The 22964-nt window shown below is 37.1% G+C and overlaps 1 protein-coding gene across 1 annotated transcript in view; it reads left to right on the forward strand.

Annotated features, from left to right (window-relative positions):
• Positions 1 to 22964, forward strand: part of adamts7 (a disintegrin-like and metallopeptidase (reprolysin type) with thrombospondin type 1 motif, 7) — a 59961-nt gene that overhangs the window by 11666 nt on the left and 25331 nt on the right. The window contains exons 4-9 of the mRNA XM_010783238.1: positions 1342 to 1538; positions 4515 to 4598; positions 5713 to 5837; positions 7888 to 8037; positions 10519 to 10662; positions 17142 to 17286. Of these exons, the coding sequence (XP_010781540.1) occupies positions 1342 to 1538; positions 4515 to 4598; positions 5713 to 5837; positions 7888 to 8037; positions 10519 to 10662; positions 17142 to 17286 (845 nt within the window). The remainder of the gene's footprint in view (positions 1 to 1341; positions 1539 to 4514; positions 4599 to 5712; positions 5838 to 7887; positions 8038 to 10518; positions 10663 to 17141; positions 17287 to 22964) is intronic.

Raw genomic sequence — 22964 nt, forward strand, 5'->3', positions numbered from 1 at the left:
GTAACAATTTTATCGTTAAAAAAGCACATAAAATCATTACTACTGAGTGCTATGGGAATAGAAGGCTCAGTCGAGCTGTGGCTCTCTGTCAGCCTGGCTACAGTGCTGAAAAGAAATCTTGCATTATTCTTATTCTCATCTATTAATGAAGAGTAGTAGGCTGCTCTCGCTTTACGCAGTGCTTTCTTATATTATTGAGAGTAATATGCCAATTAAACGAATTCTTCAAGTTTAGTGGAACGCCATATCCTTTCAAGTTGTCTCGACTTTTGCTTTATTTTGCGGGTTTCGGCATTATGCCATGGAGCTAATCTATGTTGGTTTTATTTTCTTCTTTTTCAAAGGAGCAACAGAGTCTAATTTTATTCGCAGCGCATCTGTAGCACTATCAACAACATGATCAATTTGGGGTGGTGTACATTTTGTATAAGTTTCCTCCCCTACATGCAGACATGCTATCGAGTTAAGTATTGGTGGAATCTCTTCCTTAAATTTGGCTATAGCACTAACGGATAGGTTTCCGCTGCAGGAGCTTTTGGCTAATGCTTTGTAGTCTAGTAACAGTACTTCAAAAGTTACTAAGAAATGGTCTGATAAAGCAGGATTATGCGGTTCGACTAATAGTTGCTCAATTTAAATACCATAAGTCAGAACAAGGTCAAGAGTGTGATTATAGCAGTGGGTTGGTTTATTTACACTCTGACAGAAACCAACAGAATCTAATATAGAGTTAAATGCAACAGTAAGGCTATTTTTATCATCGTCAACATGAATATTAAAGTCACCTACGATAATTACTTTATCTGTTTTAAGTACCAAAGTTGATAAAAACTCAGAGAATTCTGATAAGAAATCTAGTGAGATGGCAAATGAGAATCCTTCAGTATAAGTAGCCTTCCTTATGCTCCACTGATTACAGACTCAATAAGAGATGTACCTTTGCCCCGTAAATGATTCAATGCAGATGTATGTGTTTGTCACATAGTTTAATAACATAACAGAAAGTTATTAAAGAAAAATCTAAATTTGTATTTTCTTAGTAGTTCTTAGGTTTTCAGGCTGAATCGCATATTATATTATATGATTAATTCCATGAATTTGCTACAAAAAATTGTGTTTTGTTCTTCCTTCAAGACGCAAACACCATTTGAGTAAAATGTATTCCAATGTTTATTATTTATTCAAGCATCTGATAATCTTATGCATCAGTTTAATACATTATGAGATGAGTACAAATAAAAAAGTTAATGTGCAGGTTTTTGGTTCCAATAAAAACAGATATATACACATTGAAACTTATAGAATACATTTTTATTGTCTATTTCTGCCTACGAACTCCAGCATCACAGCAGAGTTTTGAAGACTTTGAAAGGCAGCGTGAGCGGTGGGAGCTCCGCCAGCAGAGGAGGAGGAGAATTCATCCCCGCTCAGTCAGCAAACAGAAGTGGGTGGAGACGCTGGTGGTGGCCGACCTTAAAATGGTGGAGCATCATGGGAGCAAAGCTGTGGAAAGCTATGTCCTGGCTGTCATGAACATTGTAGGTATATCTTAATTATAGTCTTTTTACTCATCTCAATTACTGCCCACACTTCTGTCAATGCACACAGTCATTCCGACCAGGTGTCTAAGTATTTCTTTACATTTGCATGCCTGTGCTGAAGTTTAATACACAAAATATGGCTTGCTATGGTTGCTATGCAACTAGAGAAAAAACATCAGCAAAGGAATAATGCTCCTTCTTTTGTTCAAACACATACATGATACAGTTTAACAACCATTGTAAGTAAATAATACAAGAGACAACTAAAAACACATTCACCAGATTGATGACACATGCACAGCATTTAGCACTTATAAGCAAATATTATTATGAGACAAATTTATTGTAAAAGCTATTATTGCGGTATATTTATGAATTTATATAAAATACTAAATAAATGATTACAAGATCCTTCCAGATATTTTGAATGCAGAGCAACATGAGGTTTAAACATCCTCACAGAGTAATTCTGCAGTTTGAGACCAGATTGTGTTTCCATCTCTGTGCCAGGTAACACAACGGATGGATTAACTAACACTTTCCTAATCAATGTTATTACCGCCTCATAGCATGGGGTTAAGCAAATTGACTCCTGGGCTGTTATCGATTAGCACAAACATTGTTTTTCCCAAATAAAATCATGCCTGGTCCACAGGATACCAGGAAATGGAATGAGTGACCGAGAAGCCTGTGGATTAACAGACTTAATAGACAATAATACACAGATGAAGCAGTCATTATTCCTCACATCCTCTCATAGTAATTATTTGGAGTCCTCTACACTCCAGCTTTGAACATTTAAAGCCCCAAACGATTCATTTTTATGAAAACAATCTTGCACAGGATCAAGGGGAAACAACCTCTAGCCCAAACAATCAGTAATAGCTTCTTCTTCTTCCGCGGCCGGCAGCTGCTCCATTGTCTCCTCACGGACGCAGTCTCCAAGCTATCAACTTCCCAAGACGTGCATTCATTTGAATTATTTCTGTACTGTGTGCACCCAGCGGTATGATTCACACACATGTAACAGCCAGGATACTCAATCTCAGCAGCAACATATTGAAAGCTCTTTCACAAAAATAGCTCCCAACTTCCTTTCACATGGTATTCTTATAGTTATTTATAGATTTTTCTTTGGGATATGTATCCCAGTCATATACAAGCAAGGCACATATGCTCCGTGTTGCATTGTTGGAGGAGCCTGGGATTTAAGTTTTTCATTGCCACATATACACTGTAGCTACTGTGCTCATGACAATAAAGCCTTGAATCTTAAGATCACATGGACATAAAAAAGATGCAGTAAAAGTCAAAAAAGCATCACTTACCATTTGAGACTGGGCGTAAATGTTGAGCATGCAGCTTGAGAGGAAACACGCTAACACATTGTGGCTTTAAATAGCTGCAGCTCTATTTGTATTGAAACGATTAACAATAGAAAGACGTAGAAAGACTGATAGCAAACGTATTGGGTACTGTTAAAATGTTTTGCAAAGTTGAATCAGCTACAATATGTTTACTAAACATCTGTAATTGAACACTACTGTACAAGACAAAAGTTGAAACAAAGTTTTGATGAACCAAAGCGTTGCATGTGTGTCAAAGCTATTCATTTTGAAGTGCCTCAGTAACAACAGAGAAGGTTTGAGAGGTAGACGTTTTGGATGGCAGCAAGAATCTCAATGCAAGATTCAAAGATTGATTGCCCTTTCATATACACAACTACGGTGTAGTTATGCAATGAATGAAACACTTAGGTCACAGGTTTCCCAACAGAGCAATTACAAGAAATACATTTTTATAAAAATACAATGAAATATTCCAACAAATAAAGATTAACATTTTGCAAGCTCAGGTGTTTAATAGTCTTATGGGTGGAGGGCGGTGCAGCTGCCGTACCAGGCCGTCGGGCAGCCGGTTAGGATGCTCTCCTCTAGAGTTGAGTTGTAGAAGTGTTGCTTCTACAACTCAACTCTAATCAGACTCAAGCAGCCATACATAATTGCAGTTATTCCATTGCAGACTAAAATGTCTCTCTTGCTCCTTGGCATCAATTGTTTGCAGTTTTACGACTCTAAATTGAACTCATCCATCTTTATAAGCACTTTCTTCAATGATTAGTCCAGCATCACATTAGCTTAAGCCAAACTGTGAAATACTTCTGCATTGAATAAGACATTTGTTGTGTTGAAATGAAGACAGAAAACTTGAGCTTCATGCATTTTAATGCCTAATGAACGAATGTCCAATGTGAACAAATGTGAAAATGAAAGCACATAAACGGCATGATTTATTGTGCGGATAGCCTGGTATAGTACAATTGGGATGTAAATTTGTTTTTTATTATTATTTCGTGATTATAGTCCTTGACTTAAGATATTCGTAGCCTATTATCACTCTGATAATGATGGATTAAATTGCACGTTTTGACACTCATTATGTTATAATTGAAGACTAAAAAGCTTGAGTGAGACAATTTTGGAGATAAACTAATATTAAAATGTAAGGGTCGTACACTTAATTGCTTCAATCATAGATTTTTCGACTTTTGGCCTAAGCAATTGCACTTTAATTACGTATTAAGAGCATGTGTAAAGAAATGCTGAATGAGCTTTTATCTTAAGAGGTTGAATTATTGTCAAAATGCTACTTTAGATGCACTGTATTGAACCTTAAGGTCTGTTTACCTCGCCCAATATCAGAGGGTCGAGTGTTTGTACAAGGGAGTTATATAACGAATGTGTCTTATTTAATATTACATTTTGAAATGTTCTGATAAACCCAAGATGTTCCACATATGACTTACAACAGCAACTTAAATGCACCTTATCTTAAATAATAGTTAAATTATTGCTATAATAAGTACGTATCAGCAGCCTTACTGTACTGTATATAGAATACTTTTGATATGCCCTATGCTGTGGGAGCGAAGAATGAGAACCGTAAAAAAAAGAGTGTTTTTTTCTCCTTCAGGTGGCGGGTCTGTTCAGAGATCCCAGTATTGGAAACGCAATCAACATTGTGGTGGTTCGACTCATACTACTAGAGCAGGATGAGGTAAAACATTTTTTGTTTTTATGATGAAATGTAAGTCATTTTAGAATTTTAAAAAGGGAATAAGCTTTATTCATTAGTGGGCTGTTACTTTAAATATAATAAAGCTTAAAATCATTATTTTAAACTAACAGGTAACTTGTATGAATGACTTGCAACACGGCCACAAAGTCTAATCCTAAACTATGTTGTAGAGTCAGAGTTTATCAGCACCTCTAATCTAATTTGTTTAAATTATGAAGAGAAAAAAACACACTTTACGATGTTAAAGGGGATTACATGTCGATGCTCAGTAACCTCCTGAATTGTTGTCTGCCAGGCAAACACCAGAGATGCCTACACCGCCCCATAAACTGTTACTTAATTACTCTGCTTTTTACCCGAAAAAAGCAAACATTATAAAACATAGTGTGCTTTCGGAGGCAGATTGGATTAACTGGGCAGAGCCAGGCTTGCTATTCCCCCCTGTTTCTAGCCGTTATGCTAAGCTAAGCTAACCGGCTGCTGGCTCTAGATTCAAACTGTATTTATCGTGCAGACATGAGAGTGGTATCCATCTTCACATCTTACTTGTGGCAAGACGGATATCCCCCAAAATGTCAAAAACGTTTCCTTCTAAAACTTTATTATTTGAATTGTAATGACAAGCTAGAGCCTAAATGCAAAGCGGAGGAAAATACATCACAGGGCAGATACTTTCACAGTTACATGTTCGTGTTAATTATTTTCTAAATTAATTATTTATTCGAGACTAATAAAAGGCAAAAGGGTTAAACTAATTTCTGCTTTCAAATAGTTAGCAGCTGTCAATGTTTCCTTTATTGTCCTTCACAGCAGCAGATAATGAGATTTAGATGTGAACTGAGCAAATAAGCTCAACAAAACCACTTTCTTTTTCATTTGTTGACATGAGTCTGAATGTCTGTTATTAGGGCCAACTAGGTTTCACTTAAAGGCTGCATATACTGTGATGGCAGAGATGGGGCAATTTCAATTATCTTATAGCATGTTCCATAAAACTGAGCCTATATTTTTCTCTTTGCTTTGCACTGTGATTTCTGAACCTGTTGACTTGAATTTCCCCTCCCTTCATCTCCACGTGACATGTTGATAACAGGATGACTTAAAGATTACACACCATGCTGACAACAGCTTGAACAGCTTCTGTAAGTGGCAGAAGAAACTAAACATGAAAGGAGAGGAACACCCGCTCCACCACGATGTAGCAGTTCTGCTAACAAGGTGAATAGAAACTCAACACACCAAATGTCACTCTCAGTCGCACATAATCCATGGTCTCCCAAGAGAGTCGAAGCTGTAGCTGTTTTACATCTTCCCGGAGCACATATTGATTTTCTGATCTAGATAGTTGACGAGAGAATAATGGAAGCTCCATGCCTTATATCACAAACAATCATATATTGTTGTCTTTTTCATTTGACATTTAACATTTGTCGATGAAGTTAACAGATTGATAGTCAAGTCCCAAATGCCTCAATAGAGCAAGTGAAATAAAAAGAAAACAAACACTGCACTAAATAATTATCCAATGAAGGTCGATGTGGCTCATTAATACAGGAAAGACCTTTCAAACTGTTTTTGAGAGGAAAACATTTGCAGTACAAAAGGAATACAAAAAATATATACTTTTGTCTCTCAGAACATTCTATTCTGTTCTTTTTCCTTTGAATTGTAAAACCTTTGTTTAAAGTATGCTTTACAAATAAGTTAGCCTTGCAGTCTTTAGAATTATTTTTACAGATAGAAGATCATTTCTGATTTCACCTGTTTTACCTCGTGATTCACTCCTTCCCTAAAGATAGATTTATGTATCACTCTATCCTATATTAAAATGTAGGTGTACCTTACACGTTTCTTACAGAGGGTCCAATTTATTGGTTATCCCATTTATATTTTTTATATTTATCGTATCTATGAACTTCAAAGTAATGTCAAACGTATTAATAATTTAATATAACTATCTTTCTATAATAAAGACAAGAAGCGAATTGTTAAAAAATATGTAAGGAAATTCAGTGTTGGGAGGTTATTTTGTGTTCAGTATTTAAACTGTTTGTTTGTGTTTGCATTCAGGTTTTAAATATTAAAGGACTAATTTAATGAACATTTTTCTTTGACGTTTTTCTATAACTTTGAAAAATACAGTCAGTATTTATATTTATTATTTAACAAGATCTTATTACATTTGTATCACCCAAAAGATGGCTTGTTTACAGCTATAATTAATATAATTGTAACATTGATTCGATAATAACAGAAATAAACACAGTCTGCAGCAGATGGGATTGTTTGTCTTTTGTTTCCTACCAATACTCTCCAGTCGTTTATCACCTCCCAAATCAGTATCTGTTTTCCATCATTGTATAATTTAGATTTCCAAAGTATCGTCCCTAGGGATGTAACGATACCAAAAACTCACGGTACGATAATATCGCGATAAAAAGTCCACGGTATGATATTTATCGTGATATTGAAAAATAAAGGAAAAAAATGTGATTTTTTTTTTTTTTTAATATATATATATTTTTTAATTAAATAATACATCTGATTTGTACAGTATTTTAGTAGGATAGTAGTATTTTAAAGTGTCAACAATATAATAATCAGACCCTGCAATAGAATAAATCAAGTTTCACTTTAGTTTTTCAAGTAACTCAACTCTAACTCACTCACTCAGCATCATCAAGGTTATCTTTTAGGAATATGAGCATGTCCACATTTCCAGGTAGAAGCTGGGATTTTTGGGCGTTTACAATATCCCCTGCTGTGGAAAAAACTCTCTTGCTTAGTACTGATGTTGCTGGGACATAGAGATATGCTTTGGCCATGGGTGACAGCAGTGGGTCAAACTGTGCATTGTCTCTCCACCACTTCAAAAACAATACAGTTTTTTCCAAGAAGGTGAGGCTTATTGACAGGGCGAGATATAAATATACTGTTGGTACTTGTCAATGTCTCTAGGTGTGTACATGTAGCCCTGTAAATACGATTGTGTTATCTGTTGTTTTATGTTCATGTTGTAACCTACTTGTTGCCATGTTGGAGAGGTCTCCCTTGAAAAAGAGATCGACGATCTCAATGGGATCTGGTTAAATAAAGTTTAAAAAAAATAAATAAATAAAAAAAAATGTTTTTGTATTTTTTTAATTAAAAAAATCGCGGTATATTTTGTCAGTCTCACGACGGTATTCGATATATCGTTACATCCCTAATCGTCCCTCATTTTGCCTTTTTAAATAAAATGACATCTGACACACTCCGCTCTTCATAGGAAGGACATCTGTGCGTCCATCAACATGCCCTGTGAGACGCTGGGCCTGTCCCATGTGGCGGGGATGTGTCAGTCGCATCGCAGCTGCAGCATCAGCGAGGACACCGGCCTCCCTCTGGCCTTCACCGTTGCTCATGAGCTGGGACACAAGTACGGTTTCACTGCACACACACATTTAATTTGTATTTTATTATACCTTTATTTAACCAGGATAAGTCTCATTGAGATTAAAAATCTATTTTTCAAGAGAGTCCTGGCCCAAGAATGGTAACAGCACAGTTACAGACAATTGAAAAACACACAATCACAACACAGTCATACAACAGCGGCCTGCTTCAAGGTCATTTAAAGTCCCTTTGAGTTTGTTATATGCAATAAACACACACATTTGAATGTTCTGCTTTATGTTCATTTAGTCGAGTAATCGGCAAGGGAAAACTAAGAAAGCAACCTCCTGTGAACACTTGATGATGATATGTTTCCATTTAACTCAAATGATTCCATCAATATACATTATTTACTGTTCACCCATAAGCTGTCCTACTGTATGTGGCACAGCAAATAAAAAAACTAAACTCCTAAAGATTCACCACTTAAAATGTCTTCTTAGTTTTTGAAACAACACATTTATTTCAGGCAGACATGAAGAAAAACAGCCTGAATTAATGTTGCTAAAATATTTAATCAGCTGAAGAATAGTATGCTTATTATGCCGGTACTCTGTTGCTCATTGCTGCTATGTTATCACAATTATTCCAGCCTTTTAAGTACTACTTCTAAGAATTAATTCATTATTTTCCTTGAATGTCTCCACAACAAACTTCATAATTAGAGGACAAACTAATAGAATGTTAACAAAAAAGGACAAAAGCTTTTCATAAAGGAACAAAAACAATGCATCAAACAAAAGCCAACCTTAACCTTAAAACTGGGGTTAAGAGCTTAAAAACCTCTCTTACAAATCATATTCTGAATCACCTATTTGAGTATTTCATTGTTTTCTATTATTGATTGATTCATTTTATTTGAAAGTACTTGCCCTTGTAAGCTACCGGTTCTGCATGGATTCAACCAATGAAAACTCATAATTAGAAATCCATTAATGTGAGGAATAACGATAACTGTAAATGGCCCATACAGAATTCAAACAGACAATCCATAGCCCAAAGAAATGAGACGTTTATCTTTCATCACATCTGCACTCATTTTCTCATGTACTGCATCGATCCATTTGCCATTTCTACATGAACTTTGCAATCATAGGCCCATTCTTCTCAGACTGATTCAATTTGTTTTCAATCAATGAAAGCATTGTGTGGTTCATTGTGCTATTGTATATACATCTTGATTGTTATGGCCGAGCCTGATGTACTTACCCTCACCATATGCGTGTGTATGATTGGCAGCCAGTTCACGGTATATGTTCAAGGAGATTTATTTTGAATGCTAGGCAGAAAAGAGGCTGCTGTGAGAGTCCTATGGGAGAAAATTGATTCACTGAACCTACAACAGTGTACTGACAGACTGTGGGGGTTGTTGTTCAGCAACTGTGACCTTTCACTCAGGTTTGTCCAGGAATGTCCTGATTATAAAATGGGTGTACTTAGTCTGGAAATATAATTGTAAAAAACCCAAAAAAGTCATTAATGACACTGTCTCACTTTTATTACGACTGCCACACATAAGCGTTAGCCAAGTGAACTGAACCAAACTCAATGGTCCCATTTTTCTGTTTCAAATATGGACAACAAAATGTCAACATTCAAAGAAGAAATATATGTATAAATAGTATGAATTATAGTACACAATCCTGTGGCATAAAAAAGCAAAGGCTAATAAACTAGATGCTAAAAAGATTAATAGATTAACGATATGATTTATTTAGTTGTTGCACAGTAAAGTTACACAGGTGATAATACATTCCTGCAATTGTCATTTTAGCTAATGTTTCCTTGCTAATGTTGATCATGATAATGTTACCGTATTACACGAAAACATTTCAAATGCGGTGAAAACAAGCATAATGTTAACTTTTTATAGAATGAAATGTTCACACAAAACATGAGAATGTATGTTTATTTTACGTTAACATTCACTTCTTTGTTCATGTATAGTTTGCATTATGTCTTGTTCATGAAATAAATTCATAAGCAGATATTCTGTGTGCATAAAGTGTTGTTCAAAATCATCAGCAGAACAGCAGAGCAAACACAGGCTCCAATTTTATCTGTTGAAACAGGGATTTTTTGATATATCTCTCACAAATGGCTTATTTTTGACCAGCATCTATAAGTCATTGGTAGAATCAGCTTTATTAATTTCACCGCAGTTTTTTTTCTCAATGCTTTGATATCTACCTTGAAAGAGAATGTGGACAATCTGTTTACATTTGTTTTATGTTATCCCTGCTGTGACCAGATTGTTCAATCTGTTATGCCTCTGTCGCTCAGCACTGCTGCACCTGCAGGACAATAGATAAGGGTTGTAATCTCAGCATGAGCAATACATGCAGTTCACAGAAAGACGTATGTACAGACTTTGTTTGTTGTAGCCCTTTCCTTGAAGTGCATGTAATGCGTTGTATCTACTGACTTTAATTACCCTCTCTGTTTGATTTTTTTTTTCTCACAGCTTTGGGATTCAGCATGATGGCAACGGTAATGACTGTGAACCCATTGGGAAACGACCTTTCGTCATGTCTCCACAGCTCCTGTACGGCACCTCCATGCCCAGGTGGTCCCGCTGCAGCCGCCAGTATATCACCCGCTTCCTAGAGTGAGTGTTACCCATGATGCATTACTACACTGCTGTCTGAAGTTTGACTTAGATCGTGTGTTTCTTTCAAAGTTTTCGCTGCCCAAAACTTTAATAAATGTATGTTAAAGTTACAAAGGCCATCGTATACAGTAAATATACTGTATATGTGTGCTCTGTGTGGAAAGAAAGGGTTTCTGTGCTACTTGAAGTTCTATACATGTCTAGATGACCTTCATATTCCTCTCTTATGTTCAATTTGAAAGAAAATGATGGCTTCTATAGAGTACTATACCTCGTTGTTCGAAACAAAGGATTACAGAGGTTCACACAAGGATGAATAAGAATACAAAATAAATCATTTAAATAACAATAATATAATATAAATAACAGTATAAATAAAATATCAACAATAGCCTGAACATTATAGTACATAACTTTCCCGTTATTAGGCTCTGAAGTTGGGTTGAATCAGCGCCATATAGATAGAAACTCAGATACTCAGTCTATATGGCGCTGGGTTGAATCATTGATGGTGGAGCGTCCAGTAATGGCTACAGGTACAAAGGATTGCTCATTTTGTAGTCTGCGGCTGAGGGAGTCTTTGTATGTGCTCTGAATGTAATCCTCCTTTTAGTCTGAGGAGAAGTCAAGCTTCAGCAGCGTCAACTGTTGCATTTATTTTCCCACATTTTCTCATCTAAGTGGGAGACGAGCAGTAGGTAGATTTATGTGTGGATTTTTAGATAATGGAAATCTTTAACCTTTTGGAGCAGCGTTTGACTGCAACTTAAATATATATGTGTGTGTGTGTGTGTGTGTGTGTGGGGGGGGGTTAGAGTATGTTGGAAGGAACAGGAAGCTGGGGAGGTTGTGTTGAAAAAATAGCCCCAGCTCCGTTTAGTGTGTGTGTTTTTTTCCACATGCTGTGTGACCAGAGGCTCAGTATTCTTCTCCAGAGTGGGCTGCTGTTTTCAAAGACTTGCACTGTGCTTCTGTCTCCAACGAGACCTGTGTTGAATGTCTGAGATATTTCACCACAGTTGCCCCAGTTTCTCAACAGCTCCAAGCATCTGGAATTCATTCAGTGGGTGTTCTGCTACTTGACAGCATTGTAGCTCCTTGACTTCACTGTGGAGAAGAAAAGGGCTGCAGGGCGATATTTACACTTGTGAGAGGGTGTTACACAAAAGCTACTGGTTTGTGTTGTTGTGAGAGTGTCTGGGTGATAGGGGTTTCACAACTACCAATATTTACTAGTCGACGCGTTTTTCAAAATAGTAGTCGACTAGTCGTTACGTCATAATAAAGACACACAAAGAGAGGTGTACAACTGTATTTTATATTGGAACTCATACAGTAACATTAAACACTGCATTTTAATTTGTGTTACATGGCTGAGTAAATAACAAACAGTAACTGGACTCACCAAAATCGACAGCAAAAAACTCTTGTTTACATAAATGCCACGTAAATCCAGTGCGCAACACTTTATTCGCTGTCCTCCACGATAACGTCCACCTTTCCATATTTTTGGTTTGGTTTAACACCAACGCATCCTCATGTGAGGGAAGGAGGCTTGACCGCTTTCGGGTGACAGTGTTGCCTGCCAGGGAAATAACCCTCTCACTCGGGGTGCTTGTGGCTGGAATAGCCAGGTAGCTCCTCGAAAGCGGGGGAAGCGGTGCACGTTTTCTGCCCACCACTCCAGTGGATTATCCATTGTGGGGATATGCGGTGTCCGCTGGCAGTAATCCCGTAGCTCATCATCCGCATCACTGTTGACCCGTGTTTTCTTGCTGTTCGTTTGCCTCTGTTCAGTGCTGACGCCGGTCCGTTGCTCACTGGTGCTAGCATTACTGCTAGTGCTAGCTGTCGGCAGCGGGTGTCTCATCTTCAGATGGTTGCGCATAGCAGATGCATTTGTATTGTACTTCAGTACAGCTGTACACAACTGACACTTCACTGTGGAGTTGGTTACATCTTCGTTGAAGTACTGCCATACATAAGAATGTCAGACGTGTTTTGGAGCATTTGCAGCACCTCGTTTACCTCCATTTTTTTCAAGACTAGTTGACTAGGGCCTACAGCGCCGACTAGTGGTAAAGGTAGTCGACTAGTCGATTAGTTGGTGAAACCCCTACTGGGTGATGGTTATTATAAAGGAGACAATAGAGAGTTATGTCCACACTTACAGCTACCATTTCCCACGCATGTGTTTTTTGTTAAAGGAATTGGCAGGTATGAATCAGTTTATTACTGCTGCTAACTTGCGTACAAATAAATGGCACAGCAGATAACAGACAACAAATAGCTATTGTAAATACATTTTTAATCCTGAATAATTTATTATACATTATGATAAAATGCTCTACAATGTTTTAAATTATTTTTAAAAAGACTGGCCTTTTTTATTCTGACTGAGACAAATGACTATTTAAAAGAAAAGAGATTAAACATTATTCCCGTCCAGCCCCCTCCCAGTTGGCGTATCCTTGTCTTTAAACCAGCTCATTTAGCCATCCTCTTCTAAACCACTTAATCTGAATTCATTGTTTTCTACCCTTTGAGAGTGGACTACTGATATTGGTCTTCTGATCTCGTAGCGCTAAACGGCAGCGCTCCACTCATTTTCTCTGTTTCATCTCTTTCACTGACAGCAGGACAAGGCTTCTATTGTATCTTTGGCTCTGGTTGTCCCGCAGGCCTCCATTGCTCACGCTGCTTCAGAGGTTGGGTCCGTAGGTGTTATTTTATGTGGAATGTGGAGGGTCACACTCAGTGGAGTGGTTTAGATATTATCACATATATGGGCTACTTATAAGAACACAAGAAACCCTTGAATGTCCAGAGGATGATTCCCTGAAATTTGACACAAAGACAGACACAAATCTTACACATACTGTAACATGGCATATTTCATCAAGGCTAATAATTATTATTAATACATTTCGTTTGAGATTAATGGATTCAGGACACAGTTAATTAACCATCATAAACATTCCCGGGAAATCTGTCTCTGACAAATACCTAATTTACCCTCTGCGTTTTAGTCTGGAGGCACTCATGGAGAAGATTTTAATTGCTGCTGCTCAATTACCAGTGTGAAGTCATCCCAAATAAATGATTTTGTTGTTAAGTGCCAAACAATCAGCCTCCATATATTTAAATCTGATATATATATATATAGATAGATATTTCTTAGGTTAACACAAACACAAGTGTATTGTTGGTCGGACTCTGTTCCTCATTTTACAAAGTGTTTTATTCATGCAGTCATTTCTCCTTAAAGCTGCTATAATCATTCTCTATATTAATAATGGCTGAAATGAATTTGTTTTTAACAATTATCACCTGACTGCATTTCCCCATATATTTTCTACAAATACTCAGTTATTGTTCAGCTGGTGAACTCAGTGGGGCTTTAGCAGCTAAAGAGAGTGATATTTATGTTGTATACACTACTGTAAATTCTAGTACTGCTCTTTGTCTGCTGAATGTGTAGAAAGGCCATGTTGTTGTCATGAGATAATTCAAGGTAAATCTGCACCCTGTTAGCAGCCTTCAAATTGCAAGAAAACAATAACAGCAGAAGGTTCTTAGGTACATTGTGACTTCTTCCAGGTGACCTCGTTACGCATATTCACAGTAATCACAACATGGTGTTTTTGTGTAAAATGTCACATTTACACTTAATGTAAATCCAACATAACCTTTTTATCGCAACTGTAAATGCATAATGAAGGAACACAACCTGTGCAGGTTATCTATATCTTGTTAGCGGCGACGCAGCCCCCCGTTTTAATTGCAGCCTCTGGCGGAAGGTGGTGATTCATTATTGCGTAGAGCAGCTGGGTTATTCTAGAATAACAACATCCCTTAGAGGATTTTAAATGTATTGGTGCAAAGCAAAGTGACATCTTGGACAAAGGAATCTTCCCCTTACATAATTGCCAGGGTAGCTTCATATTTGCTTTGCATGACGTGAAAGTAATTGTCATTCATATCACAAAGCTTACATTATTTGAATTACCACATGATCATTACATTTGCACGAGATTGCTCATTATGGAAATGTGGGGTGTGTGTGGCGCAGTGGATTTGTGCGTTGGTGTTCGGATCAGGGGGTCACAGGTTCTAACCCCACTGCAGTCAGCATGTTGTTGTGTCCCTTAGACACTTCACCCCAAATTGCTCCTGTGGGGATTGCCCACAGTATCGAGTATGTCAGTCGCTTTGGATAAAAGCGTCTAACAAGTGACATGTAATGTAATGTGGGTGCAGGCTAATTTTGAAGTGACGTCCTCAACAAAACAAGTGTTTCATCCGTACATCAGATAAACAGAACGCTTTGACATTGTGAAACATTTGATATAAGTGCTTCAGATTTTTTTGTTTGTGTAAAATATTATAGTTGTTATGCTGTTGCTTCTTCTTATAGTAGATTGTATTTTGTGGTATGTATGTTAAATGACCTGATTATTCTTCATCTTTTCCTCTTTACCTGTATAGTGATTGCCAACACAACCAATTAGAAGAAAAGTTATAAGATGTCAATTTGGTTTATTTATATGTAAACCATGCTCTCTTATAGATGATTACATTTCTAATTAGTTGTTTTCATTGAGATAACCTGGCTGTATCCTTGAGATAATACTCTATGGAGTTAATATTATAATATATTTAAACAAAATAGTAATTATTGTGACTGACAGAACTTTGTTTAATTGCCTATGGAAATGGGAAGCTATAATGAGGCGATTAACCCAGAACTTAGCCTTTCCCTGTATTCCCCTCTCAGGAAGTCATTAAAAGTGATGACATGAACCCTTTCTGGTTCTCCCAAAGCTAATGTCATAACCACTTCCAGACAGTGTCAGTCCAACCATCCGTGTTGCCACTGACAGTAAAACTATTTTCAGTTGAACTATGCTGCAGCACTAATGGCTGCATCGCTATGGAGCCCCAGACATAAATTACCTGGCAGATTAGTCCGTAGCAAAAGAGGGATGGACACACACCAGACTGTGCTGTTCAACTATAGTGGATGTAAGAGTGGAACAAATTGCACTGACTAAGCCTTATCATGTCATTTTATTAAAACAAAAACTGGTAAAACTGACATCAAGAGTTGACATCTATGCAATTCATTAAAACGATTTTTACGTATGATTTAAAACGTTTTGCTTTTGCAGGTTTCAATTAAACTGGTACTTTTAATTAACACAATTGCTTCTGCTGAATATGTTAACAAACACACTGTCACTGCCACAGTGTTGATTTATTCATGTCACCATGTTTGTGAGATCCTCACTTAAATGCATATGCAATGAAGATCGAGGTGCAACTTGCCAACACTCACACATGACACAAACTGCAACTCCAGTGTGTCAAAGGACTCAGAAAGCTGGCCAGTCTCCTTTTGAAACTTAAGTATCTTGCATTTTATCCTGCATATAACTAGGCTAAGAATGATTGATTTGAAAATACAATAAATGATGTATGATAATACAAAAAAATGGCCTAGCCCCTTCCGAATAGACACATACTTCCTGTTGACGAGATATACTAGGGTCATTGTTAAACTTTTAATTAATTTATCTGCATCCTGGACACAAATAGCTCCACCCTTATCTTCAGGTTGAATCACAGTATCCTCATGAGCCAGTATACTCGAAGAATTCCTTTAATTTAATGTCAAATTATTTGAAACATGGAATGATTGTTGATTGATAATCATGATGTATTGTTTAATTTTCATGTTTACTTGCTAGCAATTTTCTAAATGTTGTTGCATATTAATACCGCCTGGAGATAAGGGGAATAGTGTGAAATCATTATCAGAAAACTATGCGTGCATTCCTTTATGCATCCATGTGCGAACAGATAGCAGACCCACTTATAAAGACTCCAGAGTTTTCACTGCTTGTGATCAAAAACTCTCCTGAGTACCTAAGCTCATAACTTCTCTCTATATATTTATGCCTCAAGAATTCAGTTAATTACCACATTTTTTGTTTGTAAATATTCAGTGCTAGAGATGAGCTTAAGGATATTTAGCTCAAGGATGAATGCCCTTTGTATTGAATTGGCACTAGATTGCTCAGGTGTTGCTTGGCGGCTGCTATTCACACATTCTATTCTGTAGCCAAACACTACTGTAGGTCAACATTATCATTATTTCTTGGATTGTTGCAGAAGATTTTTGTTGCATTCATTCCTGCTTCATTTTATTCCGAGCGATTGCATCAGCTGGAAACTTTACTTATGTGGGATACAAGATATCTGCTTGTCTCTTGGCGCTCAGAATAACTAATGCAGTCTTTCTAAACGTTTTCATGGCGGAAAGTGGACCACAGAAAGAGTACAGACATTTTTAAAGATGTTTCAGATAGTACTATGTGTGTAACAAAGAGACGTCTGTAAACTGTGCTAACCAGGCTCTGTTTTTCTGTTTTTCCCCCAAAACATATCCCCCCACTTCTGCCCCTGGCTCACAGCCGTGGCTGGAGCTGGTGCCTTGATGATGCCCCGGTGAAGGACCAGCTGTCTCTGAACTCGGTGCTTCCCGGGGTCCTGTACAGCGCGGCCCATCAGTGCCGGCTGCAGTATGGATCTGGATCCCTGCTCTGTGATGACATGGACGTAAGACTCTTTCACAACAAATGTATAAAAACAAATCGTCACAAAGCCATATACGGCTGAATGGAATGCACGTTGGTCCTCTGACATCTCCTTCTTTGCTTTCCTCTACAATGCCTTTTTGTATTATACTCTTTTGTCCTCATTTTTTCTTTCTATTATCACTTGTCTTGCTGTTTTCTTCACCAACAGATTTTGTCTGATCTTCTACTCTAAGCTCTCACAGCAATACTCACAGCCCCCATCCTGCTCTGATCCCATTATGTCTTCAGCACAGTGTTCAATTCTAACATATTTTTAGGAGAACATCTTTTAAATGAAAATGAAACCCCAAAAAGCAACCTTGGTGCTCCCTATAATAAATAAGGTAGAGCAGCATATACAATATGTAAAGTAAATTATGATATTTTAACATTTTGATCAGGTCAAGTGTTCTCTCTTTTCGATGTTGGTGGATAAAAGACTTCAGTTAAAAAAATCTACCTGAAGCAATAAAAGTGTGGCGCACAATATTAGATTTTAAAAACCTATTTGAAATAACATCCTATCAACATCATTGTTGATCTCATTAATTGACAAAATTGACTAACAAGTGTTGTTTGTTGTAGTGAGAAGAAAAAAAATCACAGTTATTTAGAGAGTTACTATGTTAACTGCAGAACAGGACACATCGCTGTGTGATGTTGTCCACACATGGCTTCTTCAATCTGCTGTCCACAACATGTGCTATATGGATTTTTTTTTTATTCTTCGACTGTGTTGTGGAAGGACAACCGGAACGGTCTGAGCAAATCTAATGCACAGCTCCCACAACCCTCTGCATTTCACTGTGTACTCATCAGTAATATTATATAATGCTGTATATATAAAATGTCACTTGCACACACATGCTCTACAGGCCGACAGTAAATTAGGTCTCCGAGGTTCGAGCCTAGTGTTTGTACTAAATCCTTTATATACAGACTGGGACCAACAGATACTTCTATTCCAGTGTCACTAAATAGCAATGACTTGTTACTGCCCGTCAAAGATTTCTTAAATTAATAACATAAATTGCTTCTTCGGGAAGTTTTCAGTCCCAGCATGTGATATTTCACTAGATCTATCGGTAATAATCTTGTGTCACAGAGTCACTATTAAAATGCAACTAATGCTGTTTTCTTTATACTCCAGAGTGGACGTGGAGGAGAAGTAGCACTCAGAGTAGCAAGGGATAGAAGATTACGTAAGTAAACTTAATTGAGATACCACTAAAGAAGTCCAGTTTGAGCACTAAAGAGGTTTAATACAGTCAACAGCCAGTTTATATCTTTGCTTTGCTTCATACTGTTCCTCTCAGCAGGTTTTCTGTAGGCAAACCTCGATATCTTATTCTGTCTTTGCTTCTTTTGTATTGATCGACCATGGGTCTGAATACAGTGCACTCAATATTTCATCTTGTTACATCATTTCTTCAAACCACTCAATACACCGATTGTTGTCTCTCAATATAGTTATTTTAATACTGAATATTTTCTTTTATGTTATCCACTTTTGAAGTTTTAGGGCTTCCTTTTTTTTCCCAGTTCTGCAATACAAGCTTTTAAAGCAGTAAAAACAGAAAGGACCCATCCAGTTCGGAAAGATATTTTTCCAATGTGATTTTATGTTATGTTTATGTTGTTCAAAATGCTATTTTACAATTTCAAGCTATTGAAATACTTTTTATTTTTGTATTTCCGAAGTCCTTTTTGTACAATAACTACCAGTTATTCTGTCTTTCCAATTTGATCATAAAAAGCGGTCTTTTGCCAATACTATTTGATACCATTGAACCTTGTCGTTCTGAGTGGCTACAATCGAAACCAGACATGAAAAGGGATGTTTTGAAAAAATGGAATCCCTCCCCTACACGCACACAACTCGGAAAACAATGTTTTCGGGTTGTTTTTTTTGCGGAAGCTGTTAAACCATCTTACGAGCCGGTCTGATGGAACATACTGGGGTTTTAAGGGCCCCATGTGTTTTCTAACAGCCAACTAGATGTATTTTCTGTACTGTATCTGTAAGCACCTCAGCATGTTCAGACAGAACTGTCCTCCCCTTTTTTAGCACTGGAAACTCCCCTCGCTGCATTCATCAATCCTAGAATTATGACATGAGCTGGATTTAACTCACTGCATAAGCAAAACGCTCATCTTACCGCATAGCTGGTCGTGATAACATGGCTCACACATGACAGTCTCAGTATTCAAGCTCACTGCTGAAGAATCTCAGAGACTTGGCATGTTTGAAGTATAGAAATGATGCACACAAATGTTTTTGATACATATTGGCATACTGTATATTGACTCCTTTAGGGAAGTATTTCCTGTGTTGTGCATGTCTGAGTAAATAGATTGTAAATTTGATAAAATCCTCTGCTTGCAAACCTGTATGGTTTGTAAGTATGATGTGAGTTATGGTTGGGGGCTGATCTAAATAATTGATATATAGTATCAGGCCAAAGCAACAGGAGTAGCAAAATATCCGACATACGGAAAGCCTCACGTGTATTTTCCCCCCAGCAATGTAATTACTAAAAGTAACAACTTGGATGATCTTTTAATTTAACTTGTTACAACATGTGCGTCGTTTACGAGCGCCCCCCCAGGATGGAAAAACAACTGTGAGAAAAACAATTCAAGCTAATCCAATCCACTCACGAATCCCACGTTACATAGTTTCTTGAGTTCAAATGTTGAGTTGGGGATGTTTATTCTTTATAGCATGGTTACCAACCTTGAAGTTTAATTGTACCCTGGAGTTTTCTTGTATACATAACATGCAGTGTGTATTACCAATATTAAGACTGCGTCATTGAGGCCTAACTGATGTGATGAACATTGCCTTTAAATAAATATTTTTGACATTTTCGACTTCATCTTTAACCTTAACACATTTGGCAGTCTGCAGATATGTGGTTTAACTGCTCATAAAAATGTCTCCATAAACCATAGGTGAACATAATCTCAACAGGAAATCTTTAAGCCTTGAATTTCTAATCACAATATATTTAAAGTTTCATTCTCATATTCATGTTTTTTGTAACACCATAGGATATGCCTGTTAAATAAATGCAGCATAATCATAAAGAGATATTATATCAAAATTAACAATTTTCAAATAAATTGAAAGATATAAAACCTTTGACGGTTTCAGTTAAGGTAACACGACACAGACTTTTAATAGAAAACAAAAATACAAAAATGAATAGGACATAATAAAGGCGGATTCACATTAACATGTTTTTTTATTTGAAGCCAATGTCATTCAATTTAATCCATTACCAAGGTACAGAGTGTTTTGCTCTGTCTCTCTTAACTTGTTTCTAAAGTTATTCATTTGAAGAATTAATCATTATTAAATTAACGTCAATCTTGCCTTACTTTACAACACGTTTCTTACTCTATTGAAGCTTGCCTTGTTTTCAGTTTGAGTCAGTTTGTTATTGACTGCGTCCTCTTCTTTAGAATTATCCCATTATCACACAGAGCACACACCAGGATCCAGGAATAGAAAATGCTCTCCATGATGATTATTATTTCAAAATGAATAGCTTGTTGCTCTGCTGCACACTGCTGCCCCCAACTCAGTTGTTGTTATTGCTGTGGCTTGATGAACTTGATTTGATGTTATTTTATATATCAGTGTTTCTGAACTTTTTCCTTTTTTTTCCTTTTGCATACAATTGTATTGCACATATCCAAGTTGTAAAAAATGTATTTCCTTAATAAATGTATTGAGAGTCTAAAACGTATTCTGCAAATACAACTATGGTTAAAAGGAAAATAGTAGAATAAAATAAGTAAATCCAAGAGTGTAAATGTAATATATTACCTCCAAACACAGACACTAAAACATTTTTATATGTGGATGCTGAGCGGAAAGAACAGAAAAACATGTACCTGTCTATCTTGGCAGCGCACACTGTCCTTCTGTTGAGTTCTGCTTTAGTGCCATGTTTTACAAAAAAGCTTTAAACATGACATTACATTGACCAATTTAGTACAGCCTTCTGGATACATGCATGAATCAGTGCTACATCTGATTTCTTTGTGTACTTGTAGGCTTTAAGGTATGCTTAAGTTGCTCAATACTCCGTTTGTTTGGGGATTTAGGATGGTTTCTCTATTGATTTATTTGTTTTGTGAGACACAGCTAAAGTGCTAAAAAATGCCCCTGACATTGGTGTCTATCTGTAAGTCCAGGCTGCATCAGATCGAGGTTGTGAGCTCTGCAGAGCTGTATTTTTTTCAAAGCCCTCTGAATCCTGTGGAGTGGGAGGATCTGTCACTGTGACTTTTTCATTTCTATTGTAAATTGAACCCTACATTGAGAATCAATACTGCTGTTTCCAAGCCTGTATATTATAAGTTCCAGAAGTTGTAAAGTAGAACTTGGAAAATACTTTATTTACAGAGCTCTGTTTATTATTGCATTCTGAAAGTTCAAAATGCTGAACTCTTTTACGTTTCAAAAATGCTCCTAATCTGCAGTAGGCCTACGACCATTTTGTCCGAACGCAAACACATTGATCACAAATGTCAAGCAACCGAAACAAGAATGGGCTCGGCGATTGCAGCCATCAGTGCAGGAACTCCTTTATTAACACATTCAACCTTCTGCTGTTATCAGTCTTCACACACAGATTTGACCAGTGTGGGAAATGAACAGCCTCTTGTTATTCTTTTGTTTATTTCCTACATTGAGTATTGAATTAAATTAGTGACTTATATGTTAGTATTATAGTAAATCATCACTTAATGATAGGATTCACAAAGCGCATGACTGCTAGCTTTGATGAAAGATAAGTGAAAGATGCTCAAGATAAATATAGCACATCATGCAGCAATGGTTTCCTGGGAGATGGAGATGTGGACCATCTGTGCTGTAGAGCTCCTGCCTGTAATCTGTGTCTGATCAGCTGTTTCTGAAGATGTGACACTTGTCTTATCATAAAAAAGCAAGAACAAACAGTGGGATTCGCTAGTCAGGCGATGCTTCATCCATCAATAGTATTGACGTAAATGGTAAATGGACTGTACTTATATAGCGCTTTATCCAGTCTTTAAGACCCCTCAAAGCGCTTTACATACTACATGTCATTCACCCATTCACACCCATTCATACAGAGCAGTGTACCTTACTCTAGGACCTAACATTCACACACATTCACACACCGTTGGCCATGCCATCGGGAGCAACTCAGGGTTGAGTATCTTGCCCAAGGATACATCGACATGTTGACTGCATGGGCTGGGATCGAACCCACAACCTTCTGGTTGAAAGACGACCACACTCCCTCACAGCCACAGTCGCCCTATAGACGTATTTTTGTACTCTGTAGAATTCCTGACGAATACCATCAGTAAGCCTGTGGGAAATAGTCTTTATTGACAGCTGAGAAAATTAGACAAACACACCCTGTAAAGTACAGATCCATAAAGTTCATTTATTACCTTAAAATGCCATCAGCTACAATCACCTACTGGATGGCACATAACTATTTTTGACAAGGATACTCAGTATGCTTCTCATTTAATCAAAGATGTACTTAATTATTCAATATATATCCGAGTGGGAAACATGTATTGATATCTCTGCCTATGTATTGACAAAGTAAACAACAACAACAACAACAACAACAATGTCTACAATGA

Source organism: Notothenia coriiceps, unplaced genomic scaffold, assembly GCF_000735185.1.
Source record: "Notothenia coriiceps isolate Sejong01 unplaced genomic scaffold, NC01 NC01_scaffold00024882, whole genome shotgun sequence".
In the NCBI taxonomy this organism is placed as follows: domain Eukaryota; kingdom Metazoa; phylum Chordata; class Actinopteri; order Perciformes; family Nototheniidae; genus Notothenia; species Notothenia coriiceps.